Here is a 24,177-nt window from a genome sequence, read left to right as displayed (position 1 = left end):
TATTTTTAACAAGACACATAAATTGGCCAGATGAGATTTTATACAAGAGAACCAAACTTTATTACACCTTTCGCTGGTTTTTACAGTCTTTCATCAATGTTGTTCACTCAGTCAGTGAGCCAGCTATGGAAACAACCAAGTATTTATTGAATGTGATTCTGCAAATTCTCTCTGACAATGCTCTAACTGCTTCCTTCTCTTCTTCCTGAACCTCATTATAAGTTATCACATTATAATGAACAGTTTCATTATAATGATAGTATTCTTCTACTAATACCATATCCATGTACCACCATTGCTAACCCTTCTTCTATTCTCTTCCTGTATGTGACTTAAAAATAAATAAATGAAGACAACATATATTATCAAAGAAAGTGAAAGTCACTCAGTCATGTCAAAGTCTTTGTGACCAATGGAATTCTCCAGGCCGGAACACTGGAGGGGGTAGCCTACCCCTTCTCCAGGGGAATCCTCCTGACTCAGGAATCGAACCGGGGTCTCCTGAATTGCAGGCAGATGCTTTACCAACTGAGCTATCCAGGAAGCCCTATATTATCAAAACTCTACCAAAAATGTTCAAGGAGAGATAGCGCTTACTAGATTTATTTTATATTTCTGTTGTTGAATTTCATCTGTTGAATCAAGAACACATGCTAATTACTACTTTATGTGCAAATTAACTTGATTACTTAAAATACCATTGTTCTTTCAGCTTTTCAAAGTTGAATGGGAGCAAAGATAAAGAATTCTACATTAACTGCATGGTTGCAAGGTTGCTGAGGGGCCTAGGAGGAAGTACCTTGTCAGGCAGTTTATTTATGGTCAGTTGGTCATAAGAATGTAGTATGTGTACCTGCCTTTATTCTACAATACAAAGGCATTACAGTAGTAGGATGTTATATAGCGCTGAGAAAACTAAAGTGGCAGTTAAGAAATTTGGCCTTTGGTTTGCTTTTACATAAAATGAGGAGGTTGACCTAGTTAAGTCTAAAAAATTTTTGCTGTGAAATGTGTCAAAAAGGTGTATTGAAATAAAATTCTTTAAATCAGATTTTATTATAATCGTACAATTAGAGAACTTATAAAACTTCACTTGGATAGTTTTGTGAAGTCATTTTAAATGTGTATTTATTTTTTAGATTATTTCCTAAGTTCATATTTTCTTAAACTTTGTAATTGTGTATATCTGTCATTTAAAAATATTATTTTTTCACAAATAGAAGCAAATTGCGCAGTTTTATCCTCAAAAAAGTTCAGTATTTTAAATTGTAGAACATAGCTCTGACATAAATTTTCAGAGTTGTAAAGTATCCTAAATGTTAGATTTGTTTATACTAAAGAACTTAGTAGTATTCTCTTCATCATTGATTTGTTCTAAATTGTGCTCCTAAAATAAAATGTAGTATATGGAGAATGCTTAAGTATTTTAAAGAAATATTTTAAAGATGGTATTTTAAAGAAACTTTGTTTTTTTCAGTGATTTTTAAATTTTCTTTAGTATCAATTTGCTCTTAAAGATTAAGAGTTTCAAAAGCCATGTTGAAATATTTAAAATAAGGTGCTCTGTACGCTGCTACATCGATTTTAAGGATTCTTAGAAGTACCGGTTTGATTTCATAGATTGATTACCTTGACATTAAGGTACTAGCTCTGATCTGGTTTTGTGCTCTTTCTTTCCTCTGAAGTGGGTTCCCTTCGTATCAAGGCACATATTACCCTGCAGTGTGCTCAGTCCTCTATGAGAACAGTGTGAAAACGTGCTCAGAAAATGGAGAAAGGAGCCTATGGACCTTCCTTAAAGAGGGGGTGACACTTAAACCAGCCTCTGGAGGGTTAGTAGAAGTTTACTTGGCAGAGAAAGGAGAGAACAGAGTTATCTCAAGAAATATTCTGCTGTTGATTATTAATCTTATTTATGCTTTCTAGAAACTATTTAAATGTTAGAAGATATTAGTAAGGTTAACATTTGAGCAGTGTGTCATTTAAGATGTACAGTTTGATCATATATATATATGTGTGTATATATATATATATGTGTATATATATATATATGAAAAGAAGTTAGGGCTTAAAGTGGTTCTCACCACCTATAATTTCAGGATGGGTAAATTATTTGTAAAATGATTCCATGAGGGCAGAGTGGGTTCCAGGATTTTCAGAGAAGGAAAGATGAGAAAGAGCCAGTTCCTTCTAAATCTTAGAGAATTGAGATAAAGCACTAATGGCTTATGAAGATCAAGTAAGAGGGAGACTACGACTTTCTACTAGCAGAAATGGAAAAGCATAAAGGAAAATCTCTTTTTAGGAAAGCAGAAGTTTAATATTTCATGAATAATTCTTGATATAATGGAAAATAATAATCCTTTAAGATGGAATGACATTCATTCTGAAATAAATTATGATTCTAAGTGGTGTGATCTTTTCTCTAAAAGACTACTTGGAGGAAATGAGCTGGACACTTGGTTTATATTTCTATTAGTTTTTTTTTTTTCTCCTTTCATTTAGTCATCAAATAATTTATTGATTTTTCTGGCTTTGTATATATTTTTATTGCTCCCACTTTGGCTTATCCCATTCATTCTAAGTAAATGGCTAAAACATGTAGAAATAAGAATTTATACCTGTAAATGTTTTCCATATGTCAGGGTACTAACTGTGCTACTCAGTTTATCTTATGTATTATAAAGAACCTTAGGAAACCCTAATTTGGAAAGCCTTTTTAAAAGCATAGCCTTGAATTTCAGTCATTCATAGCACTACATGTTCTATCAAGTAGGGATGATGTAATATGACTTCTGAGGGAAGGCACCAGATTGAAATATTATTTTCTTTTGGTTTTCATTGATATTTGCCATTTGGTGAAGAGAACATTCTATTTCTTCCTGATTAGTGGACTGTAGAAAATAGTTTTTTCCAGAAAATTGTTTCTCCTGTTAATTATAGGACTGTGAACTTTGAAAATCCTAAGCAGAAGGCAATGATCTTTATCTGGTTTGTTCACTGATATGTCCAGCCACTGAGAACGGTGGCTTTGTGGGTGTATAGTAAACATTTGGTGAATGAACAAATCTCTAGCATACCTTTTAATCAATAAGCATAGCTTTTTTATTCTATTGACCTTTGATCTGAACAAAGAGCATCATTGTTGGAGTATATTTTTTTCTTCAACTAGGTTTTTCTTTTTCCTGGAAAGCATAGGAATAAACTTCTCTAGCTCCTTGATACAGATAGTTTGTGCCTTAGGAACATACACTGATATCCCCCCCAGTCCCATCCCCACGCTTCAAATATTTATATCTGTAGTACACTAACCTTTACACTTAGGGGTAATGCTGGAAATAATTAACACAGAATCATGGGGCTTTTTAAATTATTATTTCCCAAGAGACTTTTGAGATCATCTAGTCTAACTCTCATTTTAGATTGAGAAAGCTAAAGCCCTGAAAGGTTTTTAATTTAGGGTCCCTCTGCTAATTAGTGGACATACAAAAACTAGAATCCTGGCCCGTTTGACTCTCAGTCAAATGTTTTTTCTGCATGTATTATAACTGTTTAGCCCATTTTTTCAGGGGAAGACTTTTTCCATTTAAAATATTGATTCATCCTCCTGACATCTTCAGGCAAATGTTTTGATGTCCCAACTATGAAAAAGAATTCCCCAAATATAAAAAGTTAGCACACTCTCATAGCTAAGGGCTCCTTTGAGGAATCTGTTCTTTCCAGGTTATCAAGAGAGAGTACTGACAGGTCTGTCAATAGATGTAGAGGTTTCCCAGGTGGTGCTAATGTTAAAGAACCCACTTGCCAACGCAGGAGATATAAGAGATGCGCGTTCAGTCCCTGGGTCAGAAAGATCCCTTGGCAGAGGGCATGGCTACCTGCTCGAGTATTCTTGCCTGGAGAATCCCATGGACAGAGGAGCCTGGCGGGCTACAGTCCATGGGGTCACAAAGAGTCAGATACGACAGAAGCAACTTAGCACACACACATGCTATCAGTAGGTAATCTCTTATATTAGCATTTTACCATGAAATAATTTAAACTTGTTTTACTATCTTGAATTATATTTGAAAGCAAATTGACTTCTGAATAGTGAAATATAAATATAGTAGAATGTTCTGTTTCTAATACTAAACTCTTTAGGTTCTGTTGTGTCTGCACATCAACAAGCAGTTTGAGGACCTCGGTGGTTAACTGGATAACTTAAGAATCAATCTGAATATTAAGGGCTACAGTGCTGATTTAGTATTAAAATGCCTTACCCAAAGAAAAATCCTTTACCCATTCTTTATATTTATATTTTAAGGGAAAGTAGTAGATTGTTATCTAAATTAACTAGCTTTTTGTTATTTTTTGCTTTAATTGTATAGGGTTTCAATTTTGTTTTTTACCGTCCCCAGCCCCCCGCCAAAAAGTGAACTTCTGGGCGGAGGGCATTCAAGGGGAAGTAAATTTAAGAGAGACTCTCCCCCAGGCTTATTCCAGAGGGCCCAGGTTCACAGCCACATGCGTTCCCTGTCTCAGTAGGGTCTCGACGGGGCCTCATGTTCAGATAGGAGCGTGCAACAGTCCTGTTAAAACACACTTACTCACAATGCCACTGATGAGAGAAAATTTTCTCTTTTTAAATGGTCCATTTATATTAATACCGTAATGTTATTTTACATTCAGAGGAACATACAATCTCAAGTTCTCTGACCCAAATAAGGTGCATTTCAATGTCTACCAGGATTTAGTAGCGTTTTAACAATTTCTACCTTGTATTCCACTTTGAAGTGATTTTATTATAGACAGGAATTATTAGTAACCTATTTTATTTCTCCATGTCTCAAACACTAAATTGATATTGTATTTTGGCTTAGTGACTATGTCATAAAACATCACTTTGTGAAAGAAAGCCAACCATTCCAAAATCAGTGACACCACACTTAATTATTAAATTGTTTAAATAAGTCCAGGACAGTTTCATAAATGAAATTAGGTGATCAGGAAAGTAGCAGAGGGAGTGTGAACACTGAGATGAACTTCTGGTTGACAGTATAGTTAACTAATTAATCCAATTTAGAGCAGCACTTCAGAATTGGTAAAGGAGAGTCAACTTTGATTCAATGTGTAAAAACTAAACATTTTTTAAATGTTTAAACTAGAAAATCCATTTAAGTTTTATCAGCTGAAGTTGACACTAGTACCGAATTCTAAAGTTCTTATTGATGTGTCCACGTCTCCAAAAGAGAAAGTCTATACCACATAAATTTGTTATAATTTTTCAGATGCTGCTTTTTAAATAACCCTAGAAAATATGTGTAACCGTGAACTGCAGGTCTAATTTCTAAAAATATTTGTAGAAAGAATTATAAAAACGGAATTTAGAATTATGTGAACTACTATATAGAATTGGCTTGTACAAGTCTTCAGTGAATTCACTCTTAATATTTTAATTAATATTCAACCCTTCGGAATTGATAATTTGCTTACATTACATGTAATTATGTATTATAGTATAATCAGTTACATTTATAAAAATGGAATTTTGAACAATTTTTTTAATTTGTACTCAAATCTAAGTGTCAAAAATATTCTTCCACTCAACATCGAACAATCATCAAAATGATACTTTAAACATATTTTTCAGATAGTTTTGGGACTGTCAGAGTCAGCACATCTTAGCAGCCTCTGAGTCATCTAACAAAATAATCAACTTGTATTTTAATATAAGGACATTTTTCTGTTAATAAAAGTACACACCTCATAATATATACACACTACTATTCATAAAATAAGCAACAAGGACTTGCTGTATAGAACAGGGACTATATTCAATATCTTATGATAGCCTGTAATGAAAAAGAATCTAAATAAGTATATATGTATGTTTGTATATATATATGTATGTGTATCATTGAATCACTTTACTGTACATCTGAAACTAATGCCACATTATAAATTAACTATACTTTGATTAAAAACTGTTTTGTTAAAAATGCACATACATCATAGTCTGCTAGGCTCAAAATATGCAAAGAAATTTCAACTTTAAAATTTATAATCAATTTTGAATTACAGCAAACTCTTAATGAAAGAAGGCTGAAGGTTTTCTAACTACAAATGTACCTCGGGAAAGAAATGTCTTTACCATTTTAAACAGAACAACAAAAGAAAAGATGAAGAAATTTGACAACTTTAAAATTATTAGAGGAAAACAAAAACCAAATTGGGTAATTTGGTCCAAAGAATATACTCAGAATCCAACTTGTATAATGATGTAGCCAGTAATCCTCTTCCTGAAGTTGTTACTAAAATTCAGTTGCCTAAATTGCTTAATCTTACCTTTTGCCAATTATATAGCCTTATCTTAATCATAATTCACATTTTAAAAAAGTTTGGCAGTTTTTCCAGATATTTTACAACTAAAAAAAATAGGATGGTAATTTTTCTCCAAAGCACTTATTCTACTGAAATTAGCCACAGAAGTAAATTTATGTTTTGTGTAATTCTAAAGTTCTTCAAAGCAGTTTATTTTCAGATCTGTATTTTACATTTTTTTTGTTTTGTTTATTTATTTGTTTTACTTCAATAGCCTTTTATGTCACCTCGATACCCTGGAGGTCCAAGGCCCCCACTGAGGATACCTAACCAGGTAAGATTTTATGTGTGCTACTGAAGTTTGGTCTTTTGGTGTTTTTGTTTTGTTTTTTCCAAAGAGTCAACAAAGATCTTGACAATGTCACATATATTTCTTTCTTATAAAAATGCTAAATTATCCTTCATTTCATTTTATGGTACTTCTAATGATGTATAATCTACATCAATGGTTGGCCCATAGTTTGGTTGACTTTTTGTAAATAAAATTGTATTGGAACGCTGCCACATTCATTCATTCACGCATTGTCTGTGGCTTCTTTTAACACTGCAATAGGAGATTTGAGTCACAATGGAAACCGTAGGTGACCTGCAACCCTAAAATATTTATTATCTAGATATTTACAGGAAAAATTTTGCTGACCCTTGGAGTCTACCATATACTTTGATTCTAAACCTTCAAAATATGTATGATTTTGGTAAATGCAGATTACACTGTAAAGGATGGCAGTGAAATTTTCTATGAACATACTTTATTTTTATATTATAGTTACAATAACATGGCTGTAACATATCAATTTTGCTCAATTATAGTCACGTATCTGGCATATAATTAGCTTCTTCTAGAAGGGTTAGGTCAGTAGTTAACAGTAGATTGTCCATCTATTTTTACCTACAAGAGCTCTGAGATTTCGTAGATTTTTGTCCTCAAATAGTTTATCAATAACAAATATTTATTTGCTAAAGAGAATAAAACACAGTTTTTACTTGCAGATATGTTATAGTTTTAAGTTTAGACTAGAGACAGCGTGCGTGTGTGTGTGTGTGTCTAAAACAAGAGTAAATTAAGTGCTTATCTGTTTGGAATATTTATGTTAAGATAATTGTTTTGTCACTTTTAATTGTTTTTATCATCATTTACCCAGATCTGAAGTAAAGCCTGTTATCACAATAAATTTTTTCTTTTGTAAAAAATTTCTGCTTCCTTCCTGACCAAAAAATGAAATAAGAAAATTGTGTTTTCTTTAATAGCACATTTGATAAAAATGGAGCTTTCCTTCCCCTCTCCTCTTACTGAAATTAGTGTCCTTGAAGTGTCCTAACACACAACTGGGTGTGCCAGCACCCACATCCATTCCCAGGGGAGACCTTTAAGCAGGCCACAGTGCTGGATCATCCCATTGCTACAGTGCTGAAGTCCTCATGTTAGCAGCTGGAGGAGTTTTCTCCTTCAGACCGAATCTGCATTCAGTACACAGGGCCAGGGGAACATGGCAGGAAATAGGAAAAAGAAGTACACAGATGCCAAGTGTTTCAACATATGGGGAGTTTTATTTTCTCTGTGGGTGAACCTGTGTATGTTGACAGTCAGATCTGCTTATAGGTGCCTGAGTCTTTTAAATTTCCTTTTTAAGGACAAAAAGTTGTATCTTTCACTGCAGTTTTCATGGTGTTTCAGACATCCCATCCATAGGTATATCCATAGATATAAGAGGTGTGTAAGCCTGGCGTGCTGTAGTTCATGGGGTCGCAAAATCAGACATGGCCTAGCCACTAAACAGCAAGAATCTACATTAGGGAAATGTGAATTTCCCTATGTATGTGAGAATTTTTCTGACTCTATTATTCCATATGAATTATGAAAAGACCTTGGAATTACTGTAGTTGCATCCATTTGACACTGTTGAAATGCCTGCTACATATAAGATACTAAGTTAAGTTCCACATCCAAAGAAACTGACAAAATGAAAGACTTTTGGAAAGAGGAGTGGATTAGCAGTAGAAATGTGGAATTCTAAATCTAGGTCGTTTGAAATATTTTTGAAGAACTAGTATATAATGCCTTTGGATTTTTAAAAGAAGCAATTAAATAGTTAATGGTAATAGAGTTACAATATGGGTTCTTTTTTTGTCAATAATTTTGAACAGTCTTTACCTAAGTATATTTTAAAACAATTGTACTCTTCTGAGTGGCCCTTTTTTGTCCTCCTCCCCATGTATAGTTAAGCTTTATTAATCCAAACATCTTTCAAATTTATAATAATTTACATTTTTACTATTGTTTTTAAAGAACTTTGAGCAAACTGTTTAATTTTTCCTAAAACAACATTTACACTGTTAACTAATAGCACAACATTTTCAAACAACAAAACAGTTCTTCAGTTTCCTTATGTAGTCATTACAGTAGAATTGGCAATGCTATTTTTGGTGATTAATTGGAATGATGTCTATTAAAACAAATATTAAATTTTTAAATTTAGTCTATTTAAAATGATGAAAACTTTCTTTTATTGGTAGATTGTATCTAAGAAAATAAAAAGTAAACTATTAATTTCTTCAGTGGTGTTGACTAGTTATTTGAATATGCAAAAGATTTGCCTTTAATAAAGAGCTTCTCCAAAATTTACACTTGATTATTTCTGAGGCGGTTTTCATGATTCTGGACTAAATACATAATGGCTTTATACTGTTTATATATTTATAGGACTGAGTATTTGGAACATGGTATAATATCACTATGCCCAAAAATGCAGGAAGGGGTAATATTGTCTAAAATGATGAAAGGAAAAGTAAAATTACAAAAATCTGCAAGGTTACAAAGAATAAATACCTATGGGAAACACATGAAACAAAAATTACACCAGAATTGGTTCAACTGGTCAGAATAGGTTGGTGGTGTTGAAGCATCCATAACCTGGAGGTCTTTATCCTTCTCATAGATAAAATGTTTAATCTGAAAAATTCAGTGTTCATTCAACACTGCTAAGGAAACCAAGACAGCCAGAAGTACAGAGACTGTTAGTGGCACCAAGAATAAGTTACTGATTTATTGACACTATAGAATTAGAATTTCTCACCATTCCTGAAACTCTGTTAACAGGTATACTGGCTCACAAGTGTATATTATTGTTGACTTTGTTTGTTGTTATTAAGCATCATCATCATTAGTGTTATTTTCTGTCAAAGTGAAGATCTTTTATAAAGCAAAGAATGTGTCCCAAAATTTGTGACTAGTGAAGTCTCAGTGGAATACATTTGACATGTTGACAAATATGAGAATATAATCTTAACCCACAAAATGTATGAATTTATTTTTCCTGATATTATGGGTTTAAAGAATCTAGTGATAATACCCTTTTGATGCATAAAACCATCATCTGGTTATCCTGGGACTGATAAAAATGTTTTTAAAAAGTAAAGCTTTGACTGGCCAAAAGACAAACACTAGTGACTAAAGAGTTAAATGTGGGTAAAGAGTCATTTTGCAAGACAACTTGACCTTGATCAAGATTTCTATAGGATTAGTGATAATGGCAGAAAGACTTGTCAATTGTTCTAACATTTCAAAATAAACAAAAAAATAAACTTTTGAAGAAAATTATTTCCAGTGATAAAATATGGTATTACCAATGAAATTTAGAATCAGAGTATTAAACTAGAATCATTTCAAGACTTAAAAAGAAGGAAGGAGTTCAAGCTCACAATTGAAAATAGTGTTGTTTAATCACACATTTTCACCCCTCCTAATTTACTTCTTTATAACTTTTGATAGTATTGATCACTTCTTGAAACTCCCCTCATGCACTCTGAAATAAATAGTCCCAGTCCACTTGCTAATTTTTTAGCTATTCAGTTTTTCCCTTTCTTATCTCATTGGTATTTTAAGAAAATTATCTTTGACCTTTTTTCTTCTCAATTCTTGAAATCTAGTCCATTCTTATGACTTTGTCACTGATGATTCCTAAAGTTGTCCAATGAAAAATTTCTTTTATTCCTTTGATAAGTATTTATTACTCTGAATTAACAGGCACGGATAGCATCAAATCTCTGAACTTAACAGTTTATTGGGGATACAGAGCAGATGACAAACCATAAGGATATAAAAGTGAGGTATAAGGATCTGTAAAAGTACATAAGAAGCCCTTACTTCCCCTGCATGCTAAGATATTCAGGGAGGCAGGGAGGAGTCATATAAAAGTGGTAGATAATGGTATTAAAGATAATTAAGATAATGAAAGTCAGGCATCTCACTGTTGGAGAAAATATTGACTGGCACATATAAAAGGAGGAAGAAGGCTAAATGTAATCCTTTTAGTTCCAAGTTTTGGATTGGAATTAGACATGTTGGATTGGCATTGGAGAGTGTGAGTTTGTGGTATGTGTATGTACCATACACACACAGATACAGAATTAGTCATAAATGTATGTACTTACATGTATATGTGTGCAGTTACACACATAGATTTTTCAAGTGCAGCATTTACTGAGAGAGACAAAAGGAAGGGTACTCAACTAACAAGGAATACCTTGAGAACACAAATCTTGGTGTCTAAATGCTGTCCTCCACTAGAAGGAATCGGGGCCCTTTGGAAAAAGGTCTGATTCCAGAGGTAGACCAGAAAAAGTATGAAATGAACCTGGAACATCTTATACCAGTAAAGAAATGCTCAAAATATGATTAAAATGTGTCAAAAGGACGGAAGAACCAGCTTGAATAACCTCCCACTGGTCAGATCTTGCATAATTTGAATATTAAAATGAATCATGACAGTAATAGATTATAGCCCATTGATTAGAATAGGGATCTAAAAGTATCAATCAGTGAATCAATCAATAAGAAGGGAAAGCTGTTCTTTACAGTGAAATGCCAACTAGCAATCATAGAAAGAATGATGTACATGAAATATTTCCATTTGGCAACTGTAATAGTGCTTAGAAGTTGTCAGTAAAGATTAATGGGCTGATAAACTGATGAGGAATGGGACATTGACATTCTTGGAATAGCTCTAGTATTAACAGTAATCCAATGCATAGGGGAAAAATAATGATCTAATGTTATAGACACCTGGCAGACACCACACAATGAGATCTGAAAGGTTAACATCAACAGTAGTGGCATGCATCAACCTCATGTACCCTCCAGTGTGATACATTGTGAAGATAACTAAATGCATTGACAACTAAATGCAATATGTGTTCCATGAGATCTTTATCCCAAAAAGTAAAAAAGAAACATTGTTGAGACAAGTGACAAAATTTAAATAAAGTCTGTGTGTTTGGGATGGTAGTGTTTTTTTAATGGATTTCCTGACTTGAAAAGTTGTGCTGTGGTTATGTAGGAGAATATCATTGCTGAGGGAACAATACTGTAGTACTTAGAGGGGAGGAAGCATTATGGTCTGCAGCTTGCTTTCAAATGACAGATGTGATAAAATATTGACTGTTGGGAAATCAGTGTCAGGGTATATGGGGATCCTTTGTACTAGTTGTGCAATTTTTCTCTAAGTTTGAGATATTCGTACTTTAAAGCATATAAAAGGAGAACTTATGCCAAACTGGGATCACGTGGAAGAATTTTGTTAGGAAATGATCCCTAAACCAAGATGTAAAATATGTCAGAATAAGCACTTAAGAGCCTGTGACGTCCTTGAGAGAGAGTTTAGTTTTAGTTTGTGTTTTGTTTTGCTTTTAATGGTCAGTATTTAGATGTCATTGACTGAGTACATGAATTGGAAAAAAAAAGAAAACTGAAAGAGGTTTGGAAAAACGAAGTTAGAATGTCAGTGTGTCAGTGGCAAGAAATTAGCCTGGAAAGGTAAGCAGGAAATAGATCATTTAGTCAGAAATCAATAAATAGACATAGGGTGTGCTTGTAAACAAACAAACAAAAATCAGAGGATTACAAAATTACTGCATCCCAGTATAACAGTTAAGGAAATAGTTCTGATCTCGATATAGAAATACTTTAATAGCACATTTTCTTTGAAATATTTAAAATTTTAAACAAATTAAAATATTTTTGTTTTTAAGTTAAATTAGTGAACATTCATAGAAATTCTTGCCAGTTTTCAGGATTATGTGTATATATGTATATATACATTTTTCATAGGGTCATTATACTTAGATCATTTCTAGCTTGATCCAGGTCTAAGTGTTGCTCAGATGACTATTTGAAACTTACAATTCAACATGTAACCAGTATTATACCACTGTGTAAAATAAACCATATTTGTTAATCTTCACCTTCCTTCAGTTCTCGTTCTCTTTCTACTCAGCAAATTGTTTGAACTTAATTGGAGTAATATTTTTCTAAATAGTTTCTTAGGGAAAATATGACTATTCAAAATAATATCAATTGGCCCCTTGACATTTTAGTTCTGCTTCTATTATAATCCCCAGTGAGTAAAATAATCTGTAGAAATAACTTATTTAAGAAGAAAAATTAGTTATTTTTTTATCCTTAATAAATCGATTTTGGGGAAGGGCATTAAACTTCTCAGGGATAAATAGGACAATTTTTGCCTAGATTTCGTTCCCAACAATAGCTCTTTTGTTTGCCACAAAATTGGGCAAAGTGGAATCATTTTAAAACTAAGAAATTATACTGAGTGTACAAACCTTATAAAATTCACAAAATGTAAAATAGAAGTCTTATGAGGACACCTGTGATGGAGGTACTAGGTACTCATAGGTGTGAACTGTGCTCGAGGTTGCCATTTTTATGCTAAGACCTGGCCCCAACCAACAGCCAGAAGGCTCCAGAGCTGGAATGCCTTAAGCCAAACAGCCAACAGATGGGAACACAATCCTACCCATCAGCAGACAGGTTGCCTAAAGTCATCCTGAGCCAACAGTCACCTGTAATGACCTCCGAACATAGCCCTTGACACAGCCCTGCCCGCCAGAGGAATAGGACCCAGTTCCACCCACCACTGGGCAGGCAACACTCCGTCCTTCCAGGAAGCCTGCACAAGCCTTTTAGACAAGCCCTACCCACCAGAGGGCAGGCACCCAAAAGCAAGACAAACTGTAATCCTGCAGCCAGTGGGACCACAAACACAGAAAGTTAGACCAAATGAGGTGGCAAAGAGATATGTTCCAGATGAACAAACAAGGTAAAACCCCAGAAGAACAACTAAGGGAAGTGAAGATAGGCTGGCTATCAACCCAAAAGAGAATTCAGAGAAATGATGGTTAAGGGGATCCAGAATCTCAGAAAAAGAATGGGGCACAAATCAAGAAGATACAAGAAATTTTTAGCAAAGAACTAAAAATATTTAAAGAACAGAGATAAACAGTAGAAAAAATGAAATGAAAAACACACTAGAAGGAATCAGTAACAGTATAAATGAGGCTGAAGAACATACTCATGAGCTAGAAGACAGAATGGTGGAAATATCTGCTGCAGAACAAAGAATGAAAGGAAATGAGGACAGTGTAAGAGACCTCTGGGACAACAACAAAAAAAATACACCAACACATACATATTTTAGGGGTCTCAGAGAAGAATAGACAGAGAAAGGGTCTGAGAAAATATTTGAAGATATAGTACCTCAGAACTTCCCTAACATGAGAAGGGAAACTGTCACTGAAGTCCAGGATGTGTAGAGAATCCCATACAGGGTAAACCTAAGGAGAAACACACTGAAACACAAATTGAGAAAAATTAAAGACAAAGAAAAAACATTAAAAGTAACAAGGGAAAAGCAACCTATAACATACTGGGGAACTCCCATTAAGGTTATCAGCTGATTTTTCAGTGGAAACTCTGCAGGCCAGAAGGAAATGGCATGATATATTTAGAGTAATGAAAGGGAGAAATCAACCAAGACTACTCTACCCAGCAAGACTCTCACTTAGATTAGATGGAAAAAGCAAAAACTTTACAGACAAGCAAAAGTTAAGAGCACTACCAAACTAGCTTTATAACAAATGCTAAAAGAACTTTCTCTGGGTAGAAAAGAAAAGGCCACAACTAGCTACAAGAGAATTACAAATGGGAAAGTTCACTGGTAAAAGCAGACATACAGTAAAGGTGGGAAATCATCCACACAAGACATCAAACCCAGCAGTCATAAGAAAAAAGTTAAAATGCAGGATATTGGAAATGCATTTGAAATTAAGAGACTAGCAACTTAAAACAGTCTTGTGTATACATAAACTGCTATATCAAATCCTCATGGTAACCACAAATCAAAAATCTACAACAGATACATACACAAAAAAGAAAAAGGAATCTGAACACTGAAGACAATCATGCAACTACCAGAGAAGAGAACAGAAGACAAAGAGAAGGAAAGAAAGACCTATAAAAACAATCCCAAGACAATTAGCAAAATGACCATAAGAACCTATTATCAGTATTACTTCAAATGTAAATGGATTAAATGCTCCACCCAAAAGACATAGACTGGCTAAATGGTTACAAAAATAAGACTCATATATATGCTGTCTACAAGGGACCCACTTTAGATCTAGGGACACATAAAGACTGAAAGTGAGGGGATAGAAAAAGATTTCTCATGCAAATGGAAATTAAAAAAAAAAAAGCTGGAATAGTAATGCTCATATCAGACAAAATAGACTTTAAAATAAAGACTGTTATAAGAAGGATACTGCATATGATCAAGGGATCAATCCAAGAAGATAATAACAATTGTAAATATATATGCACCCAACATAGGAGCACTTCAATATGTATAAGGCAAATACAGTGATAAAAAGAGAAACTGACAGTAACACAGTAAAAGTGGGGGACTTTAACATCCAACTTACATCAGTAGACAGATCATCCAAACAGAAAATCATTAAGGAAACACAGGTCTTAAACAACATATTAGACAAGATGAACTTAATTGATATTTATAGAGCATGCCATCCAAAAGCAGCAGAATACACATTCTTCTCAAATGCACATAGAATATTCTCCAGGATAGATCACATACTGGACCATAAAGCAAGCCTTGATAAGTTTAAGAAAACTAAAATTATATCAATCATCTTTCCTGACCACAATGCAATAAGATTACAAATCTACAAACAAAAATTGTAAAAAAAAAAAAAAAAGCAACACATGGAAGCTGAACAATGTGCTTCTAAACAATAAGTAGATCACTAAAGAAATCAAAGAGGAAATAAAAAAATCCCCTAGAGACAAAATGAAAGTACAACAACCCAAAACCTATGGGACACAGCAAAAGCAGTTCTAAGAGAGAAAATTATAGCAATACAATCTTACTACAGAAAATAAGAAAAATTTCAAATAAATGACCTAACCTTATACCTAAAGCACCTAGAAAAAGGACAAACAAAACCCAAAGGTAGCAGAAAAAAGAAATCAGAGACAAAGAACAGTACAAAATAGCAGTGAAACTAAAAGCTGCTTCTGTGAGAAGATAAACAAAATTGATAAAGCTTTAGCCAAACTCACCAAGAAAAAAGGAGAGGGCACAAATCAATAAAAGCAGAAATGAAAAAGTTAGAGTGAACACAGAAATATGAAGGATCATAAGAGACAAACAACGTTATGCCAATAAACTGGACAACCTCGATGAAGTGGACAAATTCTTTGGTACAGTCTTGCAAAACCCAATTAGGAAGAAATAGAAAATATGAATAGAACAATCACATGCACTGATATCGAAACTTTGGTTTAAGAACCCCAAGCCAACAAAGAACCGCAGACCAGATGGCTTCACAGGTGAATCCTAACAAACATTTAGAGAAGGGTTAACACCTATCCTTTTGAAACTGTTTCAAAAAATTGCAGAGATCAGAACACTCCCAAACTCATTCTTTGAAGCCACCCTCAAACATGGTACCAAAATGATACAAAGATACTACAAACAAAGTGACAAGCCAGTGTCACTGATCAACATAGACACAAAATCCTAAGCAAAAGGCTAGCACACCAAATCCACCAATACATTAAAAGGATCATACACCACTCCGTGGGATTTATCCCAGGGATACAAGGATTTTTCCAATATCTGCAAATCAATCAGTGTGATAACCACATTAACAGATTGAATAAAAGTCATATGATAATCTCAGTGGATGCAGAAAAAGCATCTGACAAAATCTATTAGCAGTTTATAATTAAAAAAAAAAAAAACTCTTCAGAAAGTCGGCATAGAGGGAACATACCTAAACAGGGTAAAGCCATATATGAAAGACACACACATAGCATCATACTCAACAGTGAAAAGCTGAAAGCATTTCATCTTAAGATCAGGAACAATACAAGGATGTCCACTCTCACTACTTCTATTCAACATAGGTTTGGAAGTCCTAGCCATTGCAGTCAGAGAAGAAAATAAAAAGAATCCAACTTGGAAAAGAAGAAGTAAAACTGCCACTGTAGATGACGTGATACTGTACATAGAAAATTCTGGCGAAGCTACCAGAAAACTACTAGGGCTCAATGAATTTGGTAAAGTTGTGGGCTACAAAATTAATACACAGAAATGTTGCATTTCTATACACTAACAACAAAAGATCAGAAAAAGAAGTTTAGGAAGCAATGCCATTTACCATCACATCAAAAAGAATAAAACACCTAGAATAAGCCTACCTAAGGAAGCAAAACACCTGTATTCTGAAAACTTAAGATGCGAATGAAAGAAATGGAAGATGACACAAACAGATGGAAAAATACACCATGTTCTTAGATTGAAAGAATCAATACTGTCAAAATGACTATACTGCCCAAAGAAATCTTCAGATTCAATGTAGTTCCTATCAAATTATCAATGGCAGTTTTTGTAGATCTAGAAAAAAAAGCTTAAAATTTGACTGGAAATATGGAAAAATGAAAGACCCTAAATAGCCAAAGCAATTTTGAAAAAGAAAATTGAGCTGAAGGAAGGAATCAGGCTCCTCGACTTCAGACTGTACTATTAAGCTACAGTACTGGAAACAGTATAGGAGTGCCATAAACAGAAATATATTTGGACCATGGAGAAAGCAAAGAAGTTCCAGAAAAACATCTACTTCTGCTCAATTGACTATGCTAAAGCCATTGACTCTGTGGATCACAGCAAACTATAGAAAATTCTTAAAGAGATGGAAGTACCAGACCACCTTATCTGTCTCCTGAGAAACCTGTGTGCATGTCAAGAAGCAACAGTTAGGACCAGATATGGAACAACTGACTGGTTCCAAATTGGGAAAAAGAGTACAACCAACCTGTATATTGTCACCCTGCTTATTTTACTTATATACAGAGTACATCACATGAAATGCTGGCTGGATGACTAACAAGCTGAAATTAAGACTGCCAGGAGAAATATCAACAACCTCAGATATGCAGATAGTAACTCTCTAATGGTAGAAAGTGAAGAGGAACTAAGTCTCTTGGTGAGGGTGAAAGAGGAGAATGAAAAAGCTGGCTTAAAACTCAACATTCAGAAAACTAAGATCATGCCATCTGGTCTCATCACTTCATGGCAAATAGAAGGGGGAAAAATGGAAGCAGTAACAGATTTTTTTTTATTGGGCTCCAGAATCACTGCTGATGGTGACTGCAACCATGAAATTAAAAGACGCCTGCTCCTTGGAAAGAAAGCTATGACAAACCTAGATAGCATATTAAAAAGGAGACACAACACTTCGCCGACAAATGTCCAGATAGTCAAAGCTATGATTTTTCCAGTAGTCATGTATGGATGTGAGAGTTGGAGCATAAAGAAAGTGAAGTGAAAGTCACTCAATCGTGTCCGACTCTTTGTGACCCCGTGGACTATACAGTCCATGGAATTCTCCAGGCCAGAATACTGGAGTGAGTATCCATTCTCTTCTCCAGGGGATCTTCCCAACCCACGGATCAAACCCAGGTCTCCCACACTGCAGGAGGATTCTTTACCAACTGAGCCACCAGGGAAGCCCAGGAATACTGGAGTGGGGAAGCCTATCCTTTCTCCAGCAGATCTTCCTGACCCAGGAATCGAACTGGGGATCTCCTGCATTGCAGGTGGATTCTTTACTAGCTGAGCTATCAAGAATTGGTGCTTTCAAATTGTGATGCTGAAGAAGACTCTTAAGTGTCCCTTGGACTGCAAGGAGGTAAAACCAGTCAATATTAAATAAGGAAATCAACCCTAAATATTCATTGGAAGGACTGATGCTAAAGCTGAAGCTCCAATACTTTGGCCACTTGATGCAAAGAGCTGACTCATTGGAGAAGACCCTGATGCTTGGAAAGATTGAAGACAAAAGGAGAAGGGGGCAGCAGAGGATGAATTGGTTAGGATAGCATCATCAACTCAATGGACATGAATTTGAGCAAACTCTGGGAGACAGTGGAGGACAGGGAAGCCTGGAATGTTGCAGTCCTTTGGATCACAAAGAGTCAGACACAACTTAGCAACTAAACAACAACAAATAGATCAACGGATGGAGAAGAGCATCTTCAATAAGAGGTTCTGGGAAAATTGAACAGTTGCGTATAAAAGAATGAAATTAGAGCATTCTCTAACACCATGCACAAAAATAAACTCAAAATGGATTAAAGACCTAAATGTAAAACCAGATACTATATAAAACTCTTAGAGGAAAACAAAGTCAGATCACTCTTTTACATAAATCATAGCAATATCTCTTTGGCTCTATCCCCTAGTGTAATGACAATAAAAACAAAAATAAATGGGATCTAGTTAAACCTAAAAGTTTTTGCACAGCAAAGGAAACCATAGACAAAACAAAAAGACAACTTACAGAATGGGGAAAAATATTTGCAAATGATGCAACCAACAAGGGATTAATTTCCAAATGTCTACAAACAGCTTATGCAGCTTAAAATAAAGAAGCTATAAAAATTAGATCTAAATAGACATTTCTCCAAAGAAAACATACAGATGGCCACAAAGCACATGAAAATATGCTCCACATTACCAATTATTAGAGAAATGCAAATCAAAAATAGATATCACCTCACATCTGTCAGTGTGGCCATCATCAAAGTCTACAAACAAAAAGTGCTGGAATGGGTGTGGAGAGAAGGGAACCCGCCTACACTGTTAGTGGGAATATAAATTCATACAGTCACTATGGAGGACAGTATGCATGTTCCTTAAATGTCTAAAATAGAGCTACCATATGATATAGCAGTCCCGCTCAAGGACATGTAACTGGAGAAAACGGTAATTTGAAAAGATCATGCACCCCGGTGTTCACTGCAGTAGTACTTAAGAGTAGCTAAGATATGGAAGCACCCTAAATGTCCATTGAGAGAGGAATGGATAAAGAAGATGTGGTACATAGTACAATGGAATATTACTCAGCCATAAAAAGAATGCCATTTGCAGCCACATGGATGGACCTAGATATTATCATACTAAATGAAGTAAGAGAAAGACAATTATCATATTGTATCACTTATGTGAAACCTAAAAACAGTGATACAAATGAACTTATTTACAAAGAGAAACAGACTCCCAGACTTCAAATATATGGTTACCAAAAGGGAAAAGTGTGGGGAGAGATAAATTAGGAGGTTGGGATTAATACATACAGACTAGTATACACAAGATAGATAATCAACAAGGACCTACTATATAGCACAGGGAACTCTACTCAATACTCTGTAATAACGTATAATAGAAGAGAATTTGAAAAGGAAGATACATGCATATATTCAATATAACTGAATCACTATACTGTACACCCAAAATTAACACATTATTATAAATCAAGTATAATCCAATATAAAAAAATACAGCTTGAAAAAAATCTTGTGACATGGATTCTGTAATTGTTAAAAGTTCTTATTTTATAAATAGTTAAAATACTTACTGCTTTTTATTTTTACTAAATATGCTAGGCACTTGGAGGTGTCCCAGGAAGTCAGCCATTACTTCCCAGTGGAATGGACCCAACTCGACAGCAAGGTGACTACTTTAAAGTAAAAGTTAAATTGATGTGCAGAATCTCAAAGGAAACCCTGTATTTATTAGGGAAGGTATTATTTGTATAGATCTTTCATAATTATATCAGTTGCATTTTTACTTGGTAACATGGCCAAGTAATTATATTTTTTGCTAACTTAATTATTTGTGATAGCCCAGTGATAACAGAAGGAACAGAATAATTAAATATCCAAAATCTGTGTTTTAACGCATAACTTCTAAACTCTTTATATAACTTCTAGCAAGTGAGAATCAAAGTGACTATATCACTTATAATTTTCTCTGCCTTTCAGATAGAGAGTTTTGTCCACCAAAAAGATAAGCAGGAGGAAAGATGATGCTAAGCAGCAAGTGACTTCCTTGATAGTTTAACAAACCCAAAAATTGGGTCCTTCCATTGACCTCTTTAGGTACCACAAACACGTATGGCTGTGTTCACTGTTCTAAAAGAAGGGGAGCAAATGTTATGACAGACGTATTATTCGACACTGAAGAGGAAGATTTAACTTTCAAGACATTAATGGAGCATGGGGGCAGGGACAGCCCTGTGGTGAGAGGTGGAAGACTGGCCATGGAAGCCATGCTGAGGTGATGTCAGTAATTCAGTCCCTCAGTAAATAAGATGGAATACCATGCAGAAAGGAGGTGACAGCTTCTGATTTAGCACCCATGCTCATTACACTGCTAATATTGTCACACTTTTTTCTTTTTAGGTCATCCAAATATGGGTGGGCCAATGCAGAGAATGACTCCTCCAAGAGGAATGGTGCCCTTAGGACCACAGGTAAATAATAAGTGCAAGAAGCCAGAGGCTGAGTTTTTTGCCTTCATCTTACACAAACAAACTATATTATTTGCTGGTTTCTATTATATATATACATATGTACATACACACACACACACACACATATATATATATATATAAAAGACTTAAAAGGACATAGTTTTTAAACCCTTGAGGATATGTTGCCTATGACATGTCCAAATAGATAATATCAAGCCATATTTCAACAGATGCTACCACATTTGCCCTTGGTACATTCTAGAAAATACATTGGGTAGAAATCCATTATAGTAATTATTACTAAAAAAGGTAACTGTTACCCTTTTTTATAATGATGAAATATGAAAAATTATAGTAATTACTATAAAGGATAACTAAGATAATTTAAAGCCTAATTGAATTAAATAGAATAAGTGGCATAAAATATATTTCTGTAAGTCTTTTAAAGAATGCCACTGACCATTATATAGTACCATATTTCTTCACAGAGTATGAAAACAATAGAAAACCATTTAGAAATAAACATTAAAATGGGTCTTGCTGAAAAAGTGTAATACAACAGTATACACTAGATGTTATTAGCCTACTTCTCTATCACAGTTTCCCAGAAGTATACACCAAGATTCAACCTATTCAGCTGTTGATGACATTTTTTTAGTATGCTGCTCCAGGCTATCACTTATTTTAGCTAAAACTTCTCTTTGTCTCTCTTGGGAAAACTGCATGAGGTAGAAATTAATTTTGTAATGTTATATTTCAAAGAAAAGAATCCAGAATTCAGAATTGTAAATTTCTCCCTCATAGGTCAGAGGTCAGTGTATCATACCGCTGGTTAAAAGGATCATTTACTTATTCTCTCCAAGAACAGTCTATATAAGTGATGGTTTTAGGAGCTTGTTTCATGTATCTACTTTAAAAATGATAAGTATTTTCTTGTGTGCCCAAAAAAGATATTTAAGACTCTAACACCCAGGTAAATGTGACTTATATCTAGGAGTTCCTGATCAACATGTAGTAATACACAGTTGACCCTTGAAAATGTGGGAGTTAAGGGCACCAAACCACTGCACAGTTGAAAACCCATGTATAACTTTTGACTCCCTAAAACTTAATTAACAGCCTACTGTTAACCAGAGACCTTACTGATAACATAATGAATACATATTGTATAAATGTATTATATGTATTATATGCTGTATCCTTACAATAAAGTAACATAGAGAAAAGGGAATGTTATTAAGAAAATTATGAGAAAATACAATTACAGTACAGCACTATATTTATCAATACCATAAGTTTACATCATCTGTTTATACGATGAATTACCTGTCAGTGTCTATGTCAATATTGTCCTAAAATATGTAGATACCTGCTTACAAGATTTGTCTAAGATTAAAAATATATGTATATTGCCTTAAATGATATGAAACACTGTAGATATTACATATATTTATAACACTAGACATCAAAAATGAAAAGAAAAGGTGAATATATTCCTGTTTATTTACAGGTATAACAATTCATGCATTGATATGAAGCAGCAGCACTGATAGCTTTATGGTAACCTCGTGTAATAAGCAACACTTGCTTCATCAGAGCCTAGCCTATACACTAATGAATGAATCCTTATAATGTTTTCGTGGCATATAGTATTACAGGCATATTCAGAATACAGTATTTAAATATTGTTACATTTTTTTATACTGCTTACATGTGATGGTAGGCTGATAACATGGTTTCTCTAATGAAGGGGGAGAGAGAGAGAAATATATACTATAGAGTAATGTAGGTCTTTGAAAGCAAAATTATAAAACACTAAGAAAACTAAGACATTCATTTTATATTAAGTATCACTCTCCTTATGCCTGAGTCTAGACGTATATCTACATATAGTTCATGCGTTCATAACATACCTTTTTCTTAATTTTCTTGCTCTTTCTAGACTGTGCTTTTCATCTGTAAGTTTTTACAAATTATTGCAAATCCACAAAATGTTCCAATAATGTATTTACTGAAAAAAGTCCGCTTATAAATGGACTGGCACAGTTCAATCTCATGTTGTTCAAGGATCAACTATATAAATTGTATTGGAACATGAAGCACAAATTTGTCAGAGGTACCTATTATGTAAATATTTGTGAGATTGTCAAAATTAAAAAAATTATTTATGCTCATTTATTTCCTATATATTTTCTTAAGGTCTTACAAAACTGTAATCTAGATATTTAAATTATTTTTTTGCTATTTCTGCTCATGTTAGGGATGGTGATTTATGGGACCAACCATCATTAATCTGTTAATGGCAATTAGAATTTATAGGATCTGTAGAATAGTTCACTGACTGAATACTTTTGAGTTCAGTCCAGTTCAGTTGCTCAGTCGTATCTGACTCTGCGACCCCATGAAGCATAGCACGCCAGGCCTCCCTGTCCATCACCAACTCCCGGAGTTTACTCAAACTCATGTCCATTGAGTTGGTGATGCCATCCAGCCATCTCATCCCCTGTCATCCCCTTCTCCTCCTGCCCTCAATCTTTCCCAGCATCAGGGTCTTTTCAAATGAGTCAGCTCTTCACATCAGGTGGCCAAAGTATTGGAGTTTCAGCTTCAGCATCAGTCCTTCCAATGAACACCCAGGACTGATCTCCTTCAGGATGGACTGGTTGGATCTCCTTGCAGTCCAAGGGACTCTCAAGAGTCTTCTCCAACACCACAGTTGAAAAGCATCAATTCTTCGGCACTCAGCTTTCTTTGTAGTCCAACTCTCACATCCATATGTGACTACTGGAAAAATCGTAGTTTTGACTAGACCGGCCTTTGTTGGCAAAGTAATGTCTCTGCTTTTTAATATGCTGTCTAGATTGGTCATAACTTTCCTTCCAAGGAGTAAGCATCTTTTAATTTCATGGCTGCAGTCACTATCTGCAGTGATTTTGGAGGCCCCCCCCCAAAAACAGTCAGCCACTGTTTCCCCATCTATTTTCCATGAGGTGATGGGACCAGACAGTAAAGCGTTGGCCTACAATGCGGGAGACCCAGGTTCAATCTCTGGGTCGGGAAGATCTCCTGGAGAAGGAAATGGCAACCCACTCTAGTACTCTTGCCTGGAAAATCACATGGACGGAGGAG

At 34.6% G+C, this 24,177-nt stretch overlaps 1 protein-coding gene across 4 annotated transcripts in view; it reads left to right on the top strand.

Annotated features, from left to right (window-relative positions):
- The window catches only part of SSBP2 (single stranded DNA binding protein 2), a 297,868-nt gene that overhangs the window by 222,829 nt on the left and 50,862 nt on the right, over positions 1-24,177 (top strand). For all 4 annotated transcript variants that reach the window (XM_043913530.1, XM_043913528.1, XM_043913531.1 and 1 more), the window contains 3 exons: positions 6,578-6,637; positions 20,180-20,246; positions 20,978-21,048. In XM_043913530.1, the coding sequence (XP_043769465.1) occupies positions 6,578-6,637; positions 20,180-20,246; positions 20,978-21,048 (198 nt within the window). The remainder of the gene's footprint in view (positions 1-6,577; positions 6,638-20,179; positions 20,247-20,977; positions 21,049-24,177) is intronic.

This window comes from Cervus elaphus, chromosome 9 (assembly GCF_910594005.1).
Source record: "Cervus elaphus chromosome 9, mCerEla1.1, whole genome shotgun sequence".
In the NCBI taxonomy this organism is placed as follows: domain Eukaryota; kingdom Metazoa; phylum Chordata; class Mammalia; order Artiodactyla; family Cervidae; genus Cervus; species Cervus elaphus.
Note: the sequence above shows the minus strand (reverse complement) of the source record. Positions and strands in the feature narration are given on the sequence as shown.